The 25549-nt window shown below is 34.9% G+C and overlaps 2 protein-coding genes across 2 annotated transcripts in view; both read left to right on the forward strand.

Moving 5' to 3' along the window:
* Positions 1-1964, forward strand: part of LOC140159450 (uncharacterized) — a 41959-nt gene extending 39995 nt beyond the window's left edge. The window contains exon 21 of the mRNA XM_072182930.1: positions 527-1964. Coding sequence (XP_072039031.1) covers positions 527-750 — 224 coding nt within the window. The 3' untranslated portion in view covers positions 751-1964. The remainder of the gene's footprint in view (positions 1-526) is intronic.
* A 245-nt stretch (positions 1965-2209) lies between these two features.
* LOC140159451 (uncharacterized) lies at positions 2210-20311 on the forward strand. Its single transcript, XM_072182931.1, has 9 exons — positions 2210-2220; positions 2756-3026; positions 7687-7950; positions 10333-10524; positions 11423-11521; positions 17696-17797; positions 18192-18251; positions 19027-19107; positions 19838-20311. The coding sequence occupies exons 1-9, from the start codon at positions 2210-2212 to the stop codon at positions 19937-19939; spliced, it is 1182 nt and encodes a 393-aa protein (XP_072039032.1). The 3' UTR covers positions 19940-20311.
* The last annotated feature ends 5238 nt before the right edge of the window (positions 20312-25549 follow it).

Raw genomic sequence — 25549 nt, forward strand, 5'->3', positions numbered from 1 at the left:
TCAAAATTACAAAAATGACTAAATTAGGGGTTCATTCATATATTTTCATGACTAAGCGGCCCCTCGGGCATAAACAACCGTTTAGTCATGAAAATATATGAATGAACCCCTAATTCATACATACCAGAACATTTTGTGATTCTTATTTCATCAAATAATAACAAAAATCTACCAGTAACATTATTGAAAAACATAACATTCCTTCATTTTAGCTACCCGGCGATCTCACATCCGGGACACCGGGCATACACGCTGTTTATGCCTGGCTCTCGACCAATCATGCGCGCTGCTACATAGCGTGTATGTATGAATGGCAATTATCATAGCAGGATGTCAATCTCTTTGTCCCTATCTCTTCATCATTGCTCTTGCTCCTTTTCCCTCACCAATCACAATGATCTTGAAACAACTCTCTTCCTGCCTCTGTCTCTCTCTTTATCTCTCATTCTTTGTATTTGACCACTTCCCCCTACTCTCTGATTCTCTCATTCATTAACACAATTTATTTATCTTTTTGCACAATCAGTTACTGTTCCAGGTGGAGAACAAACCCAAGGGAGTTCACCTCCGAGACAAGAAGGGTCATCACAGAAGACATATGCAGCAGAATCCACTCAGTGTGGGTGTGGTGCTGGGGGTGCAACAGGTGGGGGTGCTGGTAATGGTGGCAATGATGACAATGATGGTTGGGATGATAAGAGAAGAAAAGGTCCCAAAGACAAGTTGCTCTTCCCACAACTTACAAAGTGAGTTTATCCATACATTGTTTGTTTTTAGCAATACACAGTTCATGAAATCATATCATTAGTATGATGATAACAATAAATCAAATTCATACAGCAACTTTTATTGTGCAAACAATAACTGTGGATCTGAAGAAAGGATAATATTTTAATATGGGCTGCATGAAGACTTATTACAGGGGAGATCAATGATGTTCTGTTTACAGTAGAAGTACAAAACTATAATGCAAATTGAAAAAAGGAGCAGCAAAAAGCAACATGTGTGGAATATGATTCAATCCCTTACCAATTACCTGCATGGTCAGTCTTGTCCGTGTCAGTTTTCAGTGACCAGTTTGGTCATGGTATTCAGCCACTATCAAAGCGCCATCTATAATACTAAATACCACCCGAAACCTAAAATTTGTGTATTTTGGTTCCTCTGGGGTAGAAATATCCCAAAATGCAGTGCAATCGTATAGTTCACAACTTCCAGTACACAATTGCCATCACTTTTTGGCAATACATATGTCCAGTAGCCTAAAATTGACACCAAAAAAAGAGTGTAATTTTGGGTCAAAGAAGCTGTTGTTTTGGGCATTAAAAAACAAGGAAGACATTCAATTGTCAATAAGATTTAATATATTTGTGGTAGAATAGTAATATTCTTAAATGGATTTTTTCCTTCCCAGTGTGTGTGATCAAGAAGACTGATACATTCATCTAATCCTGATGACGGGATTACTCATAAGCTTCATAGCTAAATGCACTTGTTACAAACTGTTTAGGTGCCTGTGGGTATTACCCATTGTGTTCAATGGAATAAGCTACAAGTCATCCATAATACCATCTTATAAACACTAGGAGATACCTATACGGGTATATACCTAAATGGTCTGTAACACACTCGCTTGCAACATGTGCTGTCATTTCCACCATGTGCAGTTACTTGTAATGCAGTGCTACATTGTGAGTCATTTGATGAAACACACAATCATAAATTAAAAGTAGTTAGATATTCCCTGGGATACCGTATTCGACATATCTATGGAGTGACGTCCGGAGTTACTTTGTGCGTGTACAGCTGTATCAACTTTGATCGCGAGTATAAATATGACAGTTCTTTGAGTCAACTTGTGTGATTTAATACTACGCGCACTGGAGCACGCACTGACGTCACTGTCTCGAGGAAGCCAAATGGACTATAATGCCCCTCTCCTAGCACCCCTGTGAACTATACGATATTGTTAAAATTACAAGAAAAGTGTCCAGTTTGACTTTCAAAAGTTTTGACTTGACAATAATGGTAATTAGTAAGCCCCTGTCCCTTCAGACTGACTGAAGTGCCTAGTGTGCTAGTTACACTACAAGATTCCTATTGAGGCCGCCTGTACAGGTACACCATTGCTAAGGTACTGTGTAGCCAGGGAAGTACCAGTGTAGTACCAGTGCAGTACCACTGCTGGTGGGTCCTGTGCATTAGCACTATGGGTACTGTGTAGGTACTCTGTGTGTACCAGTCGGGTACATTGGCGACGGCGTACCTGTGGAGACAACCACAGTAGGAATTTTATCATGTAGGTTGAATGCGGTACTGTAAGTACTGTAAATTTAGTCACAATAGCAATGAGCAGTCTGCCAGTGGAAAACTGTTGATGTCTTGTGATCATACAAATCTCAAACTGAGATTGCTTTCGAAGTTTGGAAGGGTTGACAGATCTTTTTATTAGAGGGTTGATGGGAACAGGTCTCATTTGTATGCCCTAGCTTCATCAACGGCAAGATTAGAAAGTGTATTCAAGGTTATGAACTAAAAATGGCTTATTCATGTATGTATCGCTTTATGAACAGCAATTTCTTGTGTCTATTTAAAAGTGATACATCGATCAGCATTGCAAAATGATCGAATGTCAATTCAGCTTAACGCTTGGAAATTTGTATGCTGGTGTAAAAGCAAGATTTCTGAAATGTTAAGATTGCTAGAAATAATTTCAGACTTTATATTACAGTCTTCAAATGATTTTTTTTTTCAGCCCTCGAATGAAAGAGATAGATAAACTCCTAGAAGAGGCACGGCAAATCTGGCGAGCATTCTGCTGCAGCATTTGTCACTATTCCCCTCCAGAAGATATGCTTTGGGTACTGTTACCTGAAAGATTCAGTGATAATGCAACGGTGGTATGCAGTAAAACGGAGTGTCCAGGAAAAGATTTTTCCAACTGTCCTAGTGTTGTTGCTGTTAGAATTGACGAGATTTGCCCTTTGCTTATACAATTAAATAACATGCTTCGTCAAGAAAACTTGGTATGTATTGAATTTTTGACATTTTAGTTGGTAGTTTTCATTGTTTATGCACATTTCAGCTTCATTGTTTCTTTTTATCCCCATGGCTTTAGCTTTAAAGAGGGATATTGTAATATGGTATATTCCTTCTGTGTGTATGTTCAAGTTGGGTTATAGTAAGGTAGTGCGTGGGGTATTCCAGAATGATTCCTTGGCCCATAATGATGAAACCTGGTGTAAGTAAATTTAAAGGTCATCATCAGAGGTCATCTAAGGTCATATGAGGTCAAATTAGTAACTAAAGGTGGTTGAATTTGGGGGTTTTCCTGATATTTTCTTGCACATTTGTCATATAATGATGAAACATGGGGCAAGTTATCTTTAATATGTATCACATTCACAGGCTAGGTTTCACAATAAGGTATGCCACCCACAAGCTGTGTGTTATTTTCTGTAACTATGTAAAATAATCAGAGGGTGTATGACAGGAGTGGCGTACCTGATTCTAAGTTGTGCATATCACACCATTGGATTTTTTACAAATTGATCCTATTCTGATGAAATTTGGTGAGAGTAAATATCAATATTTGACCAAATCTGAAGGTCATTTCAAGGTCATTAGGGGTCATCTGAGGTTAAATAACTAAAGATTCATGTGGATTTTCATAACTAGGTTAATATGAGGTCAAATAAGTAAAGATTAATGGATTTTCATGAATGAAATTAAGTTTTGTCATTGTTATTTCAGGGTCATCCGAGGTCAGATAAGTAAAAATTTATGGATTTTCATGAAATTGACAGCATTTTGCAAGGTCATCCATGAAATTAATACAGAATTTGAAATTGTGTGTTATGAACCCGGTGGGAAAATCTAGGTACTGAAAATGTGTATGTCCACATAGACACACAGATTTGATTACAGAGACCAAAATAGTGTGCCAAGCAGTAAATAAGTGCATCTGGATGCACAAACATGCTTTAGCAGGAAGCCTGGCTGTGATATAGGTATAATTTATGTGCAGATTATATTCATGCCTCGGTCACCTTTAGTTAGAGTCTGAAGTTTTCCGTTTTACGGAAAAAAATTACGGAATCGGAGGTACAACACCGAAAATGAGATTTTTAGCTCATTTGCTCGCAAATGTAGCTATAGGTGTAATCCATATTTCTGTATGTTTATTACTTTCTCTTGCTACATCGTTTGACCAATGGAGCTGCTAATTGAGGGAGCAATCTTTGCATGATCGTTCATGATTGTTACTTAATTAGCTAGGAAAATTCGGACGGAAAGTGTGATTTTTGGAGCATTTTCTTACGAAAATTTTTACCAAATTTCATAGAATAGTCTCCTTTACAGACTGTTTGTGGTGCTGATCATATTACAAACACTGTTCAAACTCCTTGATCTGGCGATTTTGTAAAAGAGATGTTGAATTTTAATTGCTTCAGTGCCGCTTCAATGTTTGCTTTTCAGTGTTGCTTGCCATACATTTTCCAAGTCCATAGATATTGCACCAAGGCTAACTAATAACTCAATGGTGCTGCTATGTGCTAATAATGTGTAATTTTTCCAATTGGGAGGTTCTTGGGGGACCAGTAAACAACTATAAAGGCTTAGCAGTCATAAAATACTGAGCTAATAAACTGAGAGCTAATTAAATACACTTAATTAGATCAGGCAAACATGTTGTGAAAGTAATTATATCGAGAAGGTCGTATCTGCAATAGCTACCCTATACATAATCCTAAAAATAAAGCACTTGACAGCTATTGCATAAACCCTACCTAGATGTGTTTTTACAATTTTGTATATAAGAGATACACATTAGGGGTTTAGGGCAAGAAAACCCTATCTGCAATAGCTGCCAGGTGTAAAATGTGTACAATATAGAATGCAGAAATTACCCAAATGTCTATGGAGCAGCTATCACTGCAAACCCAGAACGTCTAAATTCAGCAAAACTTCTAGTATTGGAGATTAGATATGAATCTAGAGTATTAGCCTTTGTTAAACTGATACTGGACAAAATTACTTATGGAAACAATTATTATAGACACATTCATGGTCTGCTAGCTCCCTCCCAATTGGTTTGTTATACACTTTTCTGAAGATCACTAACTATTATTCAATGTTGATTGTTGTACAACTATATGTAAAATTACTGCTCAAATAATACTATTAATAACATCACCATTGAAATCCATGCTTATTGTTTGCTAGCAATTCACTGAACTGGAAATTGCTCCTTTGCAATGATTTATAAGAGCCCATAATGTTACCCATGTTTGCTTCTTATTCCAGAACCACCCATGTGTAAAATGCACCCTATGCTGTTTTGGGCTTATAGTGTCTAATTTTGAGTCTATTTATCAGACTACATTTGAGGTCTGATCTTCTGGATTGTATACTCCCCAAATAGTGGTCTAAATTTGTGCCTATATTTAGTAATTAATCCCTCATTGTTACTGCCAAACCAATTTTAGAGGATCTGCTGAAATATAGGCACTTTGGGTTTGCAGTGTATGGTCCTAAACCCTCAATATAATTGTTTCTTGTTTTCCTTCTCACCCAGTTGTTTGTCTCCAAGATAAGTACTTAGTGGTCCAATTAACATTATTGTTATCTTATTGACTATGCAGCTCGTAAAAATTTGGCCCTGCTTTATATTAATGCTCTGCGTGCTAGCCATGCGCTTCAACGGAAAAAGTTGAAGTTTTGAAATATTTTCTCAAAATATCAAGAGCTATCTTAAGAACTACTGAACTAATACTAGGCTTGTTTGTACTCATTTTAATGCATTTTTCATGCTGATTTCAAATATGGTCATAAAAATTTACATTTCTGAAATTTTTGAATTAAAAAAAAAAATTGAAACATGTCGTCTGCAGTCGACACCCGCGTGAAGAGAGTTAAGGTGAGACAGGTGTAATCGGTTTTTGTGTGAAGATCATAGAAATTTAAAACTTGGTACAAAGTAACTGATATAAACAAAAAATACTCAAATGTTAGGCCAAGTAAAATAAAATACAAGTTTCTCGTCCCCGCCCGCGGCCGCCTCCTTTTTTTTACTATTTACTATTCAAAAAAAAAAAATCAAAAAAAAAAAAAAAAAAAAAATTTTTATTTTTTTTAAATAATTTGTTTAAAAGTTTTTAACTGTTTTTCCTACCCTTACCCAACTCTAACCCACCCCCAAACCTTACTACATGTATACAAACCCACCCAGCCCAACTAGCCAAACACCCTTGCCCCAACCCCTAAAAGGGAATTAGGGGTAAAATTGATTTCACCCCAAAATCGGACCTATATTTAGCTTTTAAACTTAGTAAATGCATGAATATATTAATAAAGTTTTAATTACTTTATTTAGCCTCATCTCATCAAAATGGCAATTTTTATGGCTAATTATAGGAAGGAGAAACCTTTCACATAATTTTGGAAATTAAAAAAAAATTCTAAAATTCTAAAAATACCCAAAAAATACATTCAAGTGCTAAAGCTTTTTTTCTTCTGGGTAAGAATTTTTTCTTCGTGCAACAGCTTTTTTTCTTGCAGGTTAGAAATTTGATTAATAGGCCCATGCATGCATTTTGTATATGATGACCTATTTATCAAATTTCTAATGTGCAATAAAAAAGCTGTTGCATGTAAGAAAAAAATTCTTACCCAGAAGAAAAAAGCTTTAGCACTTGAATGTATTTTTTTTTATTTTTAGTATTTTAGAAAAAATGTTAAATTTCCAAAATTGTGTGAAAGGTTCCTCTTTTATTTTGTTAGCGATGAAAATAACAATTTCGATGAAATGAGGCAAATTAAAGTAATTAAAACGTTTGTCAAGCTGAACAAATGTACATTTTCACTGTTTCTGAATTTTGAAACATGCTTAGCCAAGTGGACTAAAAATGTTACAAATCATTTGTTTTGTCATACATTGCATCAGTATACTCAAATAGCACAATATCGGTGATTAAATATACATTGAACAGCCATATTTGGCATGGTGGCCATCTTGGAAAAAATAGCGAAAAATAGTAAATAGTAAAGCCCTGCCTCCTCCTTTTTTTGAAAAAGTCCGGACGAGAAACTTGTTTCTTTTTTTACTTGGCCTTAAGCAAATTAATTAACTAATTTGCATATTTAATTAGGGAAAATGAGCTACAGCACCATTGGTGCTCTTGTTGTATGATGTCACAAAAATTCTTAAAAGATAAGAGAAATATGTTAAAAACAATTATGAATTGTGTGTGTCAATTGTTATGATAAAAATACTGTTTAATAATGCAGAAATAAAGGTATATTACCAAAGCTGAACCCCCCTATCCCTCCAAACATCGTAATTGCAGGCCTAATATCGTGAGAATATTCCAATCAGAGCATATTGATCGTGATATTGAACACTTTATTGTGATATTAATATCATTGTATGATACATTTTAAGCTGTATTTATGACATGGATTTACAAATTTTACAACACGGAAAATGGATTTTAGAAAACGGTAAACTTCAGACTCTACCTTTAGTCTACTGAAATAAGGTCACTGGTTCTTAAAATTGTGATATCATGTTGAATAGATCATAACATCTTTATATCTATATTGCTCTTGGATTGAGATGTTTGAATATTATAGAAACTTATGGCCCCCATATGATCTGATTGCTATACACCTATTTCAATACAGGACATAGGTGAATTGGAGGCTGCCATCCAACATATCAGAGATTGCTTCATGTGTCCAATCTATGGCTGTGAGAATATGGTATATGCAAATACCACAATAGTGGTATGCGACAATGCACACTGTATGTGCACATCATGCAGAGAGCAACATGGTACACAATGGTGTCCTTTCTGCAGGGAAATGCTCAGAAGCAGAATGCGGTGGCCAAGGAGAATTTATGAAGCGCTAAATGGAAAGAGAATGGAACCCAATCCAGAGACAATAGTAAGTTGTTCTGTTTTAAAATTTTGTGTTTAAGGTTGGTCTGAACCCTGGAATTATGGAAACTTTGGGCCTCATAACTGCTAAATTGTTGGTCTAAAGTATATAAAAGTATACATATTTAGAATGGCAAAGACTTGATAAGTTCATCTGTGAGGTCAAATTTGGGCCAAAATGCTCATTTTTGGCCCAAAATCCCAAAATACTGGTTTTTTTATTAATTTTTAAAAACTAGATAAAAATATCTAGGAGCCGTTTTTTCATTTTTTTGAATTTCGACCAACTTCGAGAAATTTGCACAAAAAATGATAAAAAAATGCTGAATTTTGAACAAAATCATAAAAAAGCCCAATTTTCGCCCAAATTTCAAATATTTTTGGTGAAGTTGGTCAAAAATTGGTCAAATTTGACTTCACAGATGAACTTATCAAGTCTTTGTCATTCTAAATATGTATACTTTTATATACTTTAGACCAACAATTTAGCAGTTATGAGGTCCGAAAGTTTCCATAATTCCAGGGTTCAGACCAACCTTGAAGAGATGAAAGTATATTCTTGGGTTGTGCACATGAGCAAATTCTGAAAAGACAAATTTCCAAGCATGCTGTTTTTGTGTGTTTTCCTGCTCCTTTTTGTCTCGCCTGAAAGAAGGAGACTATATAATCACTTTCCCAGCTGTATGGCTGTATGTATGTAACAAATTTGGTTAAGTTTTGATAAAATGCTTTCAGGTCAACAGTTCAAATGCTATTGAAACAAAACTTGGGTCATAGCTGCAGTGCACTATGGGTGCATACATATATTGGTGGTATCCATGGTCACATACGGAGGTCCAAGGTCATTTGATGTCAACTTGTAAAATAGGCTGAAAATGAAAAATAAAAAGTCTATGAATATGTGTGATGTTCACTTCCCATGTCTTCGTACAATCTATTTGGGACTACCATCTCTATTGTTTTACTTCTGTGTGTTTTGTGCTGAAAGCAATTGATTTTCCAGTAGGGGATGTCAAGCTGAATAACTCTATCAACATGCATGAAAATTGGCATAGTGGTTGGAAAGTTACAGTTTCTTGAAAATTTGGGACTGAATTTTTATGATGATGGTTTCAAACAATATTTATGCATGTTAGTATCATATACATGCCTATAATGTTGTTCTAAATCCACAGTTTCAAATAAATTCCCCTGCAGCAAGGCTCCAATAATCAAAGAAAACTCTTTACATCAAGGAGATTTGGGCTTCATATGAGGAAAACCACATACAGTGTTGCCAGTTTTCATGCTCACTGAAAACAAATTAATGCAACTTTTAGACCTTTTTAATGAATTTAATTATATTTTCTAAATGTTTTTTGATACTTTGATGACTTCTTGTGTGTTAGTCACTTTAAAGCATCATTTCATTTATTAATTGATTAAAAAGCATAATTTCCACTGCAAAAATTAATTAAAATTGTTAATTAGAGATTAATTATGCAAATTAGCGTCTATTTCCTCAAAATAATTGATAAAAAATTTGGTACAACTTATGTTCTTATGAAAACAAATGTAGTATACTTTAAGAAGATAATTGTAAAAATATTATATAAAAACAATTTCTTAATGAAATTATGATGGTGCCATGCCAAAATAAAAACTATAATAAGAAACAGTTCATGGAAACATTCAAATTTTGTGCCAAGTTATTTCGACAAAACAAGCCATAGCTCGGAAACCGGTTGGCCTTTTTGAAAAATTCAAAAAGCATCTTCATGCTGAATTTATGTTCTATCCAATAATATACATTATTCAACATTTTATCACTGTTTTAAATATTGCCTGAACTGCTCCAGTTTGATCAAGCAGATGCTCCTAACTTGGAGATATACACAGACTTGGTAAGTACAAGAATCCTAAGGAAAGGGATCCCAATTTTATTGATATATAGCGATTTTTGGGTATAGCATCACACAAATTATGAATGGAAACCGCAGTGCCAGTTGATCTATCACTTCTGTTTGGGTGAATTGAATCATGTCATCACCATTGCAGGCAAAAAAAATACTGATCAGATTCTCACAGATGAAAGAACTAGTAAAATACAAGTCAAGATGCATGCCTTCAAATTGTTGTGCGTATATCATCATGCACGGTGTGACCAGGCAGAAATTGGGATTATACATGGGTGTTGTGTGTTTTTGTTTTTGTTTTTTTACATTTCAGTTGCAAAAAAGATGTCTCAAGCCAGCATACCTTGTTTGATGTGTTGACTGCTGGAAATCAGTGCCTTCCAGATGCACACAGACCATTTTGTGACATCATTGTTGATAAACAGCAATGTCCCTAATTGCCATTTGATGACAATTTTAATGGGATGTGATTTACATAATTGTCTGAACTACAGGTTGGAATTGACCAAGAAGAGGAGCCACATGATACACCTCCTCCTGTACATGATGGAATCGCCAGACCGCCCCCACAGGATGATTATGAGCATCTGGATGACGAACCTTCTGAGGAGGAACATAGTAATCTCCAGCGTCAAATTCAAAACTACCTGAGCATGCAAAGTGTGCCCATGGGTTATTTTTCACAGGTATGAGTATGTATGTATAAGTTGATATGACATTGTATGTCATTTGCAATGTCAATCAAGTCTTTAAGGGCTCGGTCACCCACATTTGCAAAGTATTTTTGTGGGACATGAGAGCACATCAAATATACTCAATTGTATTCTGAATATGAGGAATGTCCTTCTGATATCAAATAATTTTTGATTTTTTGAAATTTGTGATGTAATACACATTTTATGACAATTACTAAAAATGGACATTTTTGACAACAAAACAGTCATTGAAGTAAACTAGATTTATTGTGACAACACAAAGTGTGTAAAAATATCAACCATTTTCAAGGCAGAAACAGAGAGATTTGACAAGTCAGGTAGATGACAAGGTCTTGATTGCCCCAACTGAAGCCAAGCTGGGTAGAAAATGACATCAAAACTCAAATTTACCTAGTTTGTGTGAGTCCCCTGATATGACTGGTGGACAAAAGTGTTGCCATGCCCCACCCACTTTGAGCATGCCACTTCATGCAATTAATATTTAAAGTATTTTAAAAGGGCATTTTGTGATCCACAGCATCATCCCCCACTTTTCTCAAAAAGAAGTTGAGATTTTTATATCACTGGAAACCTCTGGCTACATAATGTTTATGTACAAAAAAATTGTTGCAGATTAATTCGTTTAGCAAAGATATCGTTAAATTTGAATTTCGTTCTGGTATACCAGAACGAAATTACAACACATTGTCTATGGAGCAGTGTAATACACATAATCATGCATAACTCGCAAAAATCGGAATCAACTGAAATTTTGGAAATAAGCTTTATTCGTTGATATCTACTGAAAAATGTCATAAAAAGAGGATGCTAGGATCACGAAATACTCCTTTAATTGGTTTAATTTTTTCTTTATTGGTTCATTTTGCAGGAAAGGAATAACTACAATCTTCCTGATAATCTTCAAGGATACCAAAGATATCTTGAAAATGATGTGGGTCTAGATCCAAACTATGTTTCAGATGTTGAGGTAAGCATCACTCCAAATAAGACAAGTTGTCCTAAGCTAATTAATAACCAAGGAAACCATTGTAGACCCCGGGGGGCACTCAAATTTTTTTTTTTGTAGGGGTGTGCCACCGCCAGTTTCGTACTTGAGGTCTAAGGAACTGATCGGCCGGCCAAAAAGGGGGGGGGTCTAGGGAACTGATTGGCCAGTCAAAAAGGGGGTCTAGGGAACTGATCGACCATCAGTCAAAAAGAGGGGTCTTGGGAACTGATCATCCGCCAATCGGGAATTGATCAATTTTGCCACAGTCAAAAGAATCGGGTGCGATCCGTGTCAAAAACTATGCATCAAATTTAATATATCACGATTTTGGGAGACTATTTTAATCCAAGCATGGAAGTACTCTCTGGATCAAGATCATTTACATGAATATAGGCTAAGGAAAATTTATGAATTTTGAGAATATCAACCCCTATCAACCTTCATTAGGGGCCTACACTGGGGTTGAATGACCAGACAGACCACAATTTAAAGTAAACCCCAAAATATATACATACCCGTATAGCCTGGACATGTGAGTGCCCTCCCCGGGTTGTAGACTTGCTTAAATTAGACCCTCAAAAAGAACAAGTTGTATTGCCCTTTTCATACCGATCCAAAATTGTAATTTGCTTTTGTTTTCCATATTTAAATTTTTATATTTTTGATATAAAATTTGCAAACTGTTTATCTGTATGTAATTTGTGCTGCATAATTCTGATATATTCCAAAAATGAGCCTGACGAAGCGCATAAATCATCATTTACCATCGTATTTTGCGAGGAACTCACATTTTTTAATCTTGTTTGTGGCAAAATATTATTTAAGCCTTACATTTAGGCCTGTTGGGTTTACATACTCTAGTCAGCGCAGTACAGAACAGACCGAAATAGAAAGGTGTGTGTTGTTGATCTAAGTTTTATTTGTGTTTAGAATGTCTCATCTTGGGCCCAAAGGGACCCTTAAACTTAGACTTATTTAGTTCCATATGTGTGTTTGAAAGAAATCTTGCTTGTTTTCATATTTTTTCATATTTAAGGATTTGTCTGTTTGTCCATACATATGGGCATTGTGTGCTCCAAAACAAAAATCCACATAATACAATATATTATGAGATCAGTTAAAAATGGATATTTAAAAAAATTACTTGATTACCCTGATGAATGTCACAAATAATGAACCAGAATGACATTTCATTATTTCAGGGATATAGTCATTTTGCCAGCAAAATATATTTCAATTTTGATATCCTTACCTGAAAACTAAAGGTACGTTCATACTACGCCGCAATTGCATTGCGATTTGGTGCATCGCAGTGTACTGAAAAATACTGTATTGCGATATCACAATAAAGTTAAACTTGGAAATGCGATGAGTTGCGGCAAAAAGGTATCAATATATCGGCAACACATCGCAACACAATTGCGGCATAGTATGAACGGACCTTAAATAGAGCTTTCAAACTAATAATTTAACAAGTTTAATTCAAGTTTTTTTGTGTGTCAAAATTATTCAAATTTATGCAATTATTATGGAATAAAGCTAATATTCATATATTTGGCTTTATTGAATATTTTAAACAATGAATTGTTTAACCCTGATGGCTGTCCAAAATTGTGAACCAAAATGACATTTAAGTATTTAACCCTGAGTGCAATTTGCAAGCAACCGTTTTTAAATGTTCATTTATTTATGCAAATTATTACTGTATGAAGTTTAATATTCATAATCATACATTTGGCTTGATGGAAAATAACTATTTAAATAATTAAGAGTAGTATTGCGTACCAATCAAAGAAAATCAAAAATAGTTGGCAGACTTCAAAAAATGGAATTTCTTCTTACTTTATATCAGGATGCCACTTTGGTCAAAGTCTACAAAAATCAAAATTATTTCATCACTGCACCTTCGTTACCATAGCAACGGCCAAAACATCAAAATGACCGGTTTTAGACTATTTCGGCACTTTTACAAGGCTAAAAAAATAACAAGTTTCAGGATTCACCATATAAAGGAAAAATAGAAGTAAACCTTGAGAGTTCCACGACATAATTGGCAACATCTAAGCTTTCTAAAAATACAGTTGTTTTAACGAACAGTCTGTCCTACTTGGGATATTCCATTGTTTCAAATAGGGGTGTTTTTCGTAATTTTTGACTTTCTGAAATATAGCAATATTCAATGAGCTGTAACCCCCAAAGTGGTGCTTTTTATATGTTATATTTTTCAGTGTGGCTGGACTAGATAGTACTGTACCCAAATAAATAAAAAAAGTTCTGGTAATTTTAATATAGACAAACAGTGTTGCCATAAAGATAGGTATTTTCCATAAAATAAGAGTTAGACCAGGTTAAAAATGTTACCACACATGAAAGGAAATATTCTCACATAGTTTTTCTGGACCAGTTTTTCATGAGCAACAAGAATTTATGAGGTAAAAATAAAAACCATGTATCCTGAGAACTTCCTGTGAGGGCGCTTTATTCAAAATGGCTGCCAAAATCCAATGAAAAGCTACTATACGTTTAAAAAGGTCGCATAAAAGATAAAAGTGACTAGATTTCGGATTTGTATTGATAAAAGTAATGTATAACTATGTCAAGGTATTAATAGAATGGTACCAACAGGTCACAGTTGGGAACGCTTTTCAAAATGGCCGCCAAAATCCAATGAAAAGCATATATGGTTAAAATAGTCACTTATGAGGTATGATTGCAGTGGCGTAACGTCATAGGGGCACGGGGTTACATGGCCCCCAATCGATCTGAATTTTAAGAATCCAAAAAACGGACTGCCACCCATATTGGTTGGTGCCCCCTCCCATATGATAACTGGTGCTACGCCACTGTATATGCTTGACCAGATTTTGGTTAAGCATTGATAGCGGTAATGTAACTATACGTCAAGATATTAATAGGAAGGTGCCAGGAGGTCACAGCTGAGGCACTTTTCAAAATGTCGGACCAACATAGTACACCGTTAAACTTAAAATAGTTACTTAAAAGAGGTATAATTGACCAGATCTTGAATTAATATTGATCCCAGTACAGTAAAATTAAGTCAATGTAATAATAGGAAGATACCGGGGGTCACAGTTGAGGTTGCCTTTCAAAATGGCCACCAAAAGAGCTGCATGATATCAGCCACAAAGCCACAGATAAAAGTGTTAAGAAAGAAAGTTGTCTTTGATAAGAGAATGTAATAGTGGTCTTTGATGAATCATTCAATAGTTGTCTTTGATCATTGTCACCTCTAAGCAAGTATTTCAGAGTGCTATATAGCGAGCTACAAAGTGCTATATAGCGAGTCAAGATGGCTAATATGATCACCAAATCTCCAAAATGACCACCAGAGAATTGTCCCTATGTATTGACTATTGACAAAGAGCAAGATATTTACTTCATACTCTTCTTGGTTTCACTGAATTCTTTTATTGTGTGTTTATCTTCGAGATCACTCACATCGATATCAATACATTAAGAAAATTATTCTTCATTATCTAGCCTATCTGAAATCAAAGCGGCATATAGGTCATATATATCTTCTTTTGTGAAAACGTTGCATTCTCTGAAAAGAAGATAGCTGCACTTTGAGTCTGCTAAAACCTTTTCCTTCTTTGACACCAATAGACTGCTTTGTTCTCGATGTTGGTAAAGAAACTGTTGAAATCACAAGACAACTGTGATTACCTGGCGATAACTTTGGATGTCATTATTGTCATACCTCTTGTTTGTCTCTCAACATACTTGATGCTTTATGTCAAGGAAAAATGCAACAATGATCAATTGTCTTGCATATAGGCCTACTGGCAAAAGCGAAATCCTCATACATGACTGGTAGGTGTAAATGTCCTGACTAAAGTCATCGGGTCAACGGCACATGCAATGCCAGTTGCCTCTGCTGTAACTTCAAGAAGCAAAGTTAAAAAGTGACACACTGGCCTATTCAAAATAACACGGACTAGACATCTGGTTTGAGAGTGGTAAATGGCTAATTTGTGTGTGCCTTTGATTTAAAAGAAAAGGAACAAAAGAAAACTGAAACAAAGTGTAACTTGGATGGGGGGGGGCTCTCAACTTTAGAAGTGATGGGTATGTGCCTACCGATTATCACAAGTAAGGGCCTATCGGTAACAAAGCGTTATTTTAAAAACGGGGGTCAATCGGTACAAACAAAATAAAACACGGGGGTCATTGGGTATAATATTTTGAAAAAAGGGGGTCATTGAGTATAAGATTTCAAAAAATTAGAAATTTTTGAAAAAAATGGAGCAACATTTGAAAGTTTTGACATTATTTTGTTGCATTTTGATGATGTTCTTCTAGAAAAAAGGGGGCATTGGGTAGCCGCAGAATCCAAAAGGGGGTCATCGGGTATGACTTAAAAAAGGGGGGTCATCGGGTATGACTTTTAAAAAGGGGTCATCGGGTATTAGTCGACTTTAAAAGAGGGTTGACACAGGCACATACCGTCGCTTCCAAAGTTGAGTGCCCCCCTCTGGGGTAAGGATACTTTCTTAGTGCAGTATATTTAGTTAATATGTTGCCCTTTGTGAACATAAATTATTCCTGTGGACATTTTAGTGGTCATCTTGACTTGGTGACTCGTTCTTTTGCACCCTCAAAACGATAACTTAGAGGTGACAATGATTGAAGACTACGATTACATCAAAGACAACTATTTCAATGTTTCAAATATTTTTTCAATAACATTATCTGAGGCTTTGTGGCTGATTATACTGTACTTTGATAAGTGACGGTGTACCATATATATAAGCTTTTCATTGGATTTGGCAGCCATTTTGAAAAGCGTCCTCAACTATGACCTCCTGGTAGCTACCTATTGAAATCTTAATTTAGCGTTACATTACTGTCATCAATACTTAAACCAAAATCTGGTCAATTATACCTCATAATTGACTATGGTAACCGTATAATGCTTTTCTTTGAATTTTGGTGGCCATTTTGAAAAGCGTCCCCAACTGTGACCTCCCGGTACCTTCTTATTAATATACCGACTTATTTATACATTACTTTCATAAATACAAATCCATAATCTAACAAATTCTATCTTTTATCCGCCTATTTTAAGAGCATAATTGCTTTTCATTGGATTTTGGCAGCCATTTTGAAAAAAAGCGCCCTCACAGGAAAGTTTTCAGGATACAGGATTTTTACCTTATACATTCTTGTTCCTCAGTTTCTCCTTTCATGTGTGGGACCTAGCTCATTTTTAACCTGGTCTATTTGGCCGTTTTTCAGTATAGCTGTATGATAGGTTATAACAAGATGAGCAACAGCTTCACTGAGAAACGTTTTTTTCTGGCAACACTGTCATTAAAATATTATCAAATCGTGTCTCACTTTACGGTGTATTGATGCCAATTTCTTTTGGTACATTATCAACCCTAATCAGGATTTTCAGTGAAAGTAAATGCTCAAAATCCATATTTTTCCACACTACCTTATAATGTCAACAATCCTAAAAGTTCAAAGTTTCTGGCAACACTGCTCTCCAGTAAAACAATTACCAGAACTTTTTTTTCTATAGATAGGTAGACCAATACCTTATCTACCTACCCTGCAAAAAATAATTTAAAAAAAGCACCACTTTGGAGGTTACATCATTTTTAAAAAGATCATTTTTTTCATAATTAAATTAATGAAAAACACCCCTATTTTACAAAATGGTATCTACCATATTGAAATAATTAATTGTTTTGTTTACTTCATTTTTGGAAAGGACAAGGATGGATACTTGATTGTATGGGAGAAGATTATTTTAATTCACGTTCTTCATACAGAAATATGACCTAATATTTAAGCATTTTTCCAGTTGTGAAAAGGGTAAAAATAGTGAAAATTGGGTCAATTCCTATTTTGGCCGTTACCATGGTAACCATAGATGAAGAGGTAAAATTTTAACCAAATTTATACATGTTGACTCAATGTCTAACCATGTGCAATGTATAAAGAAAATCGATTTTTTGAAGTCTGCCACCACATCTTTGATTTTTATACACAAGGTCTCTTAATTGTTTAATCCTGATGGCCGTCCACAATAATGAACCAAAATGACATTGTTTGACCATGATTGCAAGTGAAATTGAGATGGCCCATCCATTTATTGACACATGGTTTCTTACTTGATCACAGGAATTTGACAGGAGATCACAAGAAGACCAAATGGAACAAGGTGAAAATGTGCAACCACAGGCAGTCATGGATGAAAATGACACTCCAGCCGATGACGATTTGGTCAGTATTTTTATCTTAGCCAAATACCGTTTTGCTTATTTCTACTATTTATTGCATCACTTGATTGAATCAATCCTTAGGCAGCATTTATTAATTTTTACTGGATTTTATTTTGGAATACTTTTGGGATAGCATTTATTGTGGACTCGGATGGGTTTTTTTAATCATGCCATTTTTTTATATGATAGAAGTCTAAAAATGGGTTGGAAAATTGCTGTAAGGCAGTTGTGGCCAAGAAAGTTTTCAGGCTCAAAACCAGAAAAGGCAGTAGCATAATTTCAGGATGACCAGTGAACACAAAGTTACAAATCCAACCAGAAAGTGACCCCCTGCCCCGGCAGATGAGTGCCAATCCCAATGCTGCTAATTGTTAGGATTGTGTTTTTCCATACAGGAGGTTGATTGTGTTGACAGCTCTGATGATGAAGAAATTGATGCTGAACAAGCTAACCAGGTATGCAGTTTATTTAAAATTGTTGCTTGCAGCATTTTATCATTATTTTTAAAATGAGGTGAGGTATCAGGATTATAATGAAGATGATGTCACAGTTGATGATAGAAAGTCCCAGCAAAGAACAGAAAATTGAAATGGAGAACAGAAAATGTAGTATTTGTCACCGGCAAAGATTTACTATTTAGTAGAAATAATCAAATCAAGTAGCTACAAGCACATATCATTATTCCTGTTATTAGTCGGTTTAAAATCAGAACACAGCACCAACTCCACCAAGCACATTATATTATGCTCAATTAAACTTGAACTAATTTTAAAAGTTGCAGTTTGGTGCAAAAAGGTAAAAGCTATGTGTTGTAAATTTACAAAATTTGTATTTCAGTATCAGCTTCATAGAGAAAAAGTATAGCGAATAAAAGCAGAGATGCGTCAGATCGGCATAAAATGACACTTGCTAGAATATCAGACACAATAAACGTTCGCCTAATGGTGCTATATGGCCTCCCTTGATATAAACTGGAATTTTAGACACAACTAAAAGTGCCCTCTCGTAAAAATCCCACCAGCAAATAAGGGTACTGTAATTTCTTGTTGGGATTTTTAGAGGAGGGAGCTCTCTATTTGTACATGAAATTTACCCCAAGGCAAAGTAGCCCAGGTGCGCCATTAGGCGAACGTTTACAGTATGGCCACCTCTAGGGAAAGATTCTGCTGACATGCACATTTTGTAAAGTGAATTGATACCCTCCTATCTGTTTGTCATTTTCATTAACAGATGGATGCTGTTGGTGGACTAGGAGCACTGACAGGAAATTATGAGCAACTAGCACAAGGCCTGAGTTCATCGGATAGTCAGGTAATGTTGCCATGGAAATCTTGCTGTCTGTTATAAAAATAACTCCAAGAAAGTGAGAAAAGAGCTTTCCTATTTGGGTTGACCACAGTTTTCCCCCGTTGTGATGGATTTATCTTCTGCACTAAACACCCTAAGTTTAATGAGAAAGAATCATGTACTACCTAGTAGGACTTTTGTATACATGGCTAATTTTTCTATTGGTTTTTTTCCACAATTTTCACTTGTGTTTCACTTTGTTTACTATATTTTTGGGATCATTAATAGAATTGAGGGCATGATCAATTAATTTTCTAATTCAATCTTATTTAACCTGGGTAAATCATTAATGTTAAAACACTGCTCTCCCATGATGCCTAGGGGCCACAATAGAGTGTCCTAACAACCAGGCGTTACCCTGATTACCCTCATGCACCAGAGTAATAGACCTTAACCGTTGCACCACGCCTCTGTCTATCTCTTTTCTTTTTTTTGCATAGGGCATAAACAGTGACCATGCCCTCTCTATTGATAAACCATGTTCATATATTCCCCAACCTTCAATTGTATTGATCTTTTTTTTTTTTTAATTGTTACATTTTTAAAATTATTTTCCTACGTTTTTCCTATACCACAATCATCACACTAAAGCAGCTGTAATGTCTCTACCAATAATATGCACAGTTAGATAATGCATTGCATATGTATGACTATGTTGAATATATATTTTGTTGTTATTGTTATATTTTCACAGAATCCAGCCAGAGTTGTTGACGAAGTTGACTCTGGTCTAGATGCTGAATCTCAAGCAACTCGAAGGAAACATAGCACTGAAACTAATCGCCTTCTTAGTTAATGTTAGGAATCTGGCATTATAAAAGTACTAGAGTACTACATGTAGATAGTCACACTTTTATTTGGTTTGGGAATAGACTTCTTAAAATATTGAGATAAAGATAATGAATTGAGTGAAATGCATTAGTCATGATAATTGCAGTGGAGTTGCTGCATTCAGCTCAAGAGCCTCAAGACCTAAAATGAGATCTGCTCCCGCAAAACCTGGATAGATAAAGTCAGGAAATGATGATTTGAAGATATGTTCACATTTAAAATGCTCAGGTTGTCAACTTTAAGGTGGTACTACCCCCCCTGATAAATTGTGTGACTGATTTTGTATTTTGTGACTAATATTGTATTTTTCGCAAAAAATAACTACACACTGGTAACAAGGTTATGTATATTATAGGGGCAAGGAATCCAATTACTTCACTGAAATTTCAGTGATCCAAGACAAGTGTTTCATTATATATGTTAAGAAATGAGGTACATTTAAGCGGTACCTCTTTTCTTATCATAAATAATGTACCGCGTGTCTTGAGTCACTGAAATTCCAGTGTAGTAACTGGATTCCTTGCCCCTATAATATACATAACTTTTGTTACCAGTATCTTACTATTTTTAAGAAAAATGCAAAAATAGTCTCATTTATCAAGGGGTGTACGTTGTACCATCTTAAAATGAAAGTCCTAAACAAGGTATAGCAGTCGCTGATAGGATATGCAACTTATAGAACACGGATAACCTCTATTGTCAAGTGCGATTACCTTGACAAATAGATTTGCATAAGCCTCAGATATAATAAAACAATAGGTAATTAATTGCTGCCTCAATTATTGTAGTTCAAATAGTTACAATCTTGGAAAAAAGTACTTGGAACACTTGGCACACTCTGTCGAAATTCTGTGCAGAATTTCTTATGATAATTTATTTATTTATTTATTTTTATTTATTCACGGTATAAAAATAGCCGGCAGGCAGCATAGGCTGAAAAGCGCCGGCTTTACAAAATACAATTTACATATCAAAAATATACATTATATATACACTCAACAATTTACTTAAAAACAAAATGAAAACAGAGATACAGGCAGAGGAGTAAAATACCAGCAGAAGCATATGGGATTACACTACTTTTCCAAATTGAGTTTACTGATGATGAACGGAATGGTGGAATTCTGAAACCTGTTTGTTTTACAGAAGGGTTCAGGAAAAATTCTGCTGTGACAGAGATTGTACTTCATAGATCTCTGCTCAGGAAGTAGGTGACGGTGTCTTTCAGAGTTGAGGACCTGCTGGCCAAACTTCACGCCCAGATCTTCCCTACGGTTCGCAAGACTGTTGATGTTAAGCTCACGAAGAGCAGACTCGTAGTCCTGATAGTCATTACCAAGGATGATTTTGCAAGTGCGTTTTTGAATCCTTTCGATCTGGTGGCTTTGGTTTTTAGTAAGCGCTGGATGCCAAACTGCACAAGCATATTCCAAAATGGGTTGGATATAGGTCTGAAAAATGGCCAGCATATCCTCAACTGGAGCAGCATCTTTACGAAGAGCATAGAGCATGAATAAACATCTACTTGCACGAGATATCATGTTTTTAACTTGCATGTCCCAACCCAGATTATTTTGAATTTCCAGACCAAGTAACTTCATGTGATCGACAGTCTGAAGGACCTCACCACCTAGAGAAAGTTGTGGGAGTTGCACAGGATTTTTCAAAAAATTTACATGCAAAACATGACATTTGGCTGGCTTCGGCAGCATATCGTTGCATATCATGGAAATGACATATATATATTGTGTTTGGGAACAAACATGACATCTACACCAATGATTTACCCTTTCCCTCTCCCCATCAATCAATGTTGGAACACATTGGGGAACCGCTGAAGACATTGGGATAACATTGCACTAGGGAGAGGGGTGACAGTTTTCCGTTCTTTACACACAGGCGTTACAAGACTTATTTCCAAGATTGTAGGTAAATATCTTAAATTAAAATGCTGTCAGTTCACTGACCTGGTTTGAATCAAAGTATGTGGCAAGACATGAAGGCAATGCTGCAATAATGTGTTAGGAAAATTAATCACTGCTTCAAATTTAACTTTATCATGGTATTGATGTATCAAATCACTCTTCAAATGTATTATGATTCTAATGTATGATGTATATATTAAGACATTAGAACATATTTACCAACACACAATTCTATATATATGACAAGTACTATCTATGTTCGTATCAAGTTCATAGAAATTTATAGGCAAAAATTACTTTAAAATCTACTTGTATTACAACACAAAACACTAGACTCTTACAATTTGTACAATATAAGCATAATACTATGCACTAACATTTTGTGTGTTTATGTATATTTTTGAAATAATTTCATTTGTTAAATGTTGAATATTTGGTAATGATATTATATATACATACCTGCCAACCGTTCCGATTTAATCGGATTCGTTCCGATTTTTGAGGTCAAAGGTAACAAAAATCGGAAAAATCCGATTTTTGAAAATGCAAAAAAAAAAAACCAATTTTTTTTTTTAGATTTTTTTTTCAAAGTTTTTGGAGAACCACTGGACCTATTCTGAAGTGCTAGGATCATAAGGATCATTCACAGTTAATTTTTAAAAAAAGGAAAAAGTCACAAACAAATTACAGTTTGTTATTTTAAATATGCAAACCATTAACCAATATTTACCTCTTCATCTAGCACATATTATAAATGCATGGAAAACCAGTGCATCTATAATATGTAATACATGAAGAGGTAAAACTAGTTAATGGTTTACATATTAAAGATAACAAACTGCAATTTTTTTCGTAATTTTTTTTTCAAATTTTTTCAAATTACCTGTGAATGATCTTAGCGCTTCAGAATAGGTTCAGTGGTTCTTTAAAGTTGCCAAAAACTTTGAATTTTTTTTTAATTAGAAGAAAAAATTTAATTCAAAAAAAAAAAAAAAAAAATTTTTTCAACAATAACAAGTCATTTATGGTCTATAACTTGTTTTTTCCAAAGTTTTGTTTTGCTTCTCGCTTCACTCTAATTAGACACCAACCTTAGTTCCAAAGGTTGGCAAGCATGTGCCGTTACGGGTGAGCGTGTGCTTCGGGGGCCCGGATCGCGCGCACCCTGTACAGATTTTTATTTTTACAATGTTGGCAGGTATGTATATATATCAAACTGAGACATTTATAAGTTGTGTGAAAGTAGTATTTCTAGTATTATGAGTGTAAATGTAGGCAGCAAGTGTAAAAGGTAAAAATGGGTTGGATATAGGTCTGAAAAATGGCCAGCATATCCTCAACTGGAGCAGCATCTTTACGAAGAGCATAGAGCATGAATAAACATCTACTTGCACGAGATATCATGTTTTTAACTTGCATGTCCCAACCCAGATTATTTTGAATTTCCAGACCAAGTAACTTCATGTGATCGACAGTCTGAAGGACCTCACCACCTAGAGAAAGTTGTGGGAGTTGCACAGGATTTTTCAAAAAATTTACATGCAAAACATGACATTTGGCTAGCTTCGGCAGCATATCGTTGCATATCATGGAAATGACATATATATATTGTGTTTGGGAACAAACATGACATCTACACCAATGATTTACCCTTTCCCTCTCCCCATCAATCAATGTTGGAACACATTGGGGAACCGCTGAAGACATTGGCATAACATTGCACTAGGGAGAGGGGTGACAGTTTTCCGTTCTTTACACACAGGCGTTACAAGACTTATTTCCAAGATTGTAGGTAAATATCTTAAATTAAAATGCTGTCAGTTCACTGACCTGGTTTGAATCAAAGTATGTGGCAAGACATGAAGGCAATGCTGCAATAATGTGTTAGGAAAATTAATCACTGCTTCAAATTTAACTTTATCATGGTATTGATGTATCAAATCACTCTTCAAATGTATTATGATTCTAATGTATGATGTATATATTAAGACATTAGAAAATATTTACCAACACACAATTCTATATATATGACAAGTACTATCTATGTTCGTATCAAGTTCATAGAAATTTATAGGCAAAAATTACTTTAAAATCTACTTGTATTACAACACAAAACACTAGACTCTTACAATTTGTACAATATAAGCATAATACTATGCACTATAACATTTTGTGTGTTTATGTATATTTTTTGAAATAATTTCATTTGTTAAATGTTGAATATTTTGTAATGATATTATATATACATACCTGCCAACCGTTCCGATTTAATCGGATTCGTTCCGATTTTTGAGGTCAAAGGTAACAAAAATCGGAAAAATCCGATTTTTGAAAATGCAAAAAAAAAAAACAATTTTTTTTTTTTTAGATTTTTTTTCAACGTTTTTGGAGAACCACTGGACCTATTCTGAAGTGCTAGGATCATAGGATCATTCACAGTTAATTTTAAAACAATTGGAAAAAGTTACAAACAAATTACAGTTTGTTATTTTAAATATGCAAACCATTAACCAATATTTACCTCTTCATGTAGCACATATTATAAATGCATGGAAAACCAGTGCATCTATAATATGTGATACATGAAGAGGTAAACACTAGTTAATTAATGGTTTACATATTAAGGATAACAAACTAATTTTTTTGTAATTTTTTTTTTCAAATTCAAATTACCTGTGAATGATCTTAGCGCTTCAGAATAGGTTCAGTGGTTCTTTAAAGTTGCTAAAAACTTTGAATTTTTTTTTAATTAGAAGAAAAAAAATTTAATTCAAAAAAAAAAAAAAAAAATTTTTTCAACAATAACAAGTCATTTATGGTCTATAACTTGTTTTTTCCAAAGTTTTGTTTTGCTTCTCGCTTCACTCTAATTAGACACCAACCTTAGTTCCAAAGGTTGGCAAGCATGTGCCGCTACGGGTGAGCGTGTGCTTGGGGCCCGGATCGCAAGCACCCTGTACAGATTTTTATTTTTACAATGTTGGCAGGTATGTATATATATCAAACTGAGACATTTATAAGTTGTGTGAAAGTAGTATTTCTAGTATTATGAGTGTAAATGTAGGCAGCAAGTGTAAAAGGTTTATAGGGCAATTATGGAAGCAAAATGATTTATTACAAAAATATTTTTAGCTGTAAGATCTGTCAAGAATCTACTATAAAGTAGGGGTTCTCAACTATATTTGGTCATTGGCCACAGAGGGCCAAACTCATTTCTAAGATCTGAGTTTGAGGGCCAAAGTCACCTTGTTTTTCCTATGTTTACTGTATACATTTCAGAGCTTTTCAAAGGCCAACCACAATTGGTCCGCAGACCAGATCTGGCCTGCAGCTGTCTATTGAGAACTCCTGTACTAAACCATTACTTGTTTCTAAATTTAGATGTCAAATTTCTGCACTTAAAGCCACTACTTGAACATTTTTATGGAGCTCTATACCTAAATAATACAATTATTATTTAAGACTAGTTTGTGTCTGACGTCACTGTCAATAAAATTCCCTAAAACCCTTGATTGGTTAATAATAGCATGTAAAAGGAAAGTCGATTCATCTGGTGCTGATCGGAGAAAAGGAATTGCAGAAAATGGCGAAAAAATTACATTTACAAGGCAAAAAGCAACTTTTTTAGGATATGTTGAGATGTTACCTTC

The sequence above is a fragment of the Amphiura filiformis genome, chromosome 8 (assembly GCF_039555335.1).
Source record: "Amphiura filiformis chromosome 8, Afil_fr2py, whole genome shotgun sequence".
NCBI classification, from domain to species: domain Eukaryota; kingdom Metazoa; phylum Echinodermata; class Ophiuroidea; order Amphilepidida; family Amphiuridae; genus Amphiura; species Amphiura filiformis.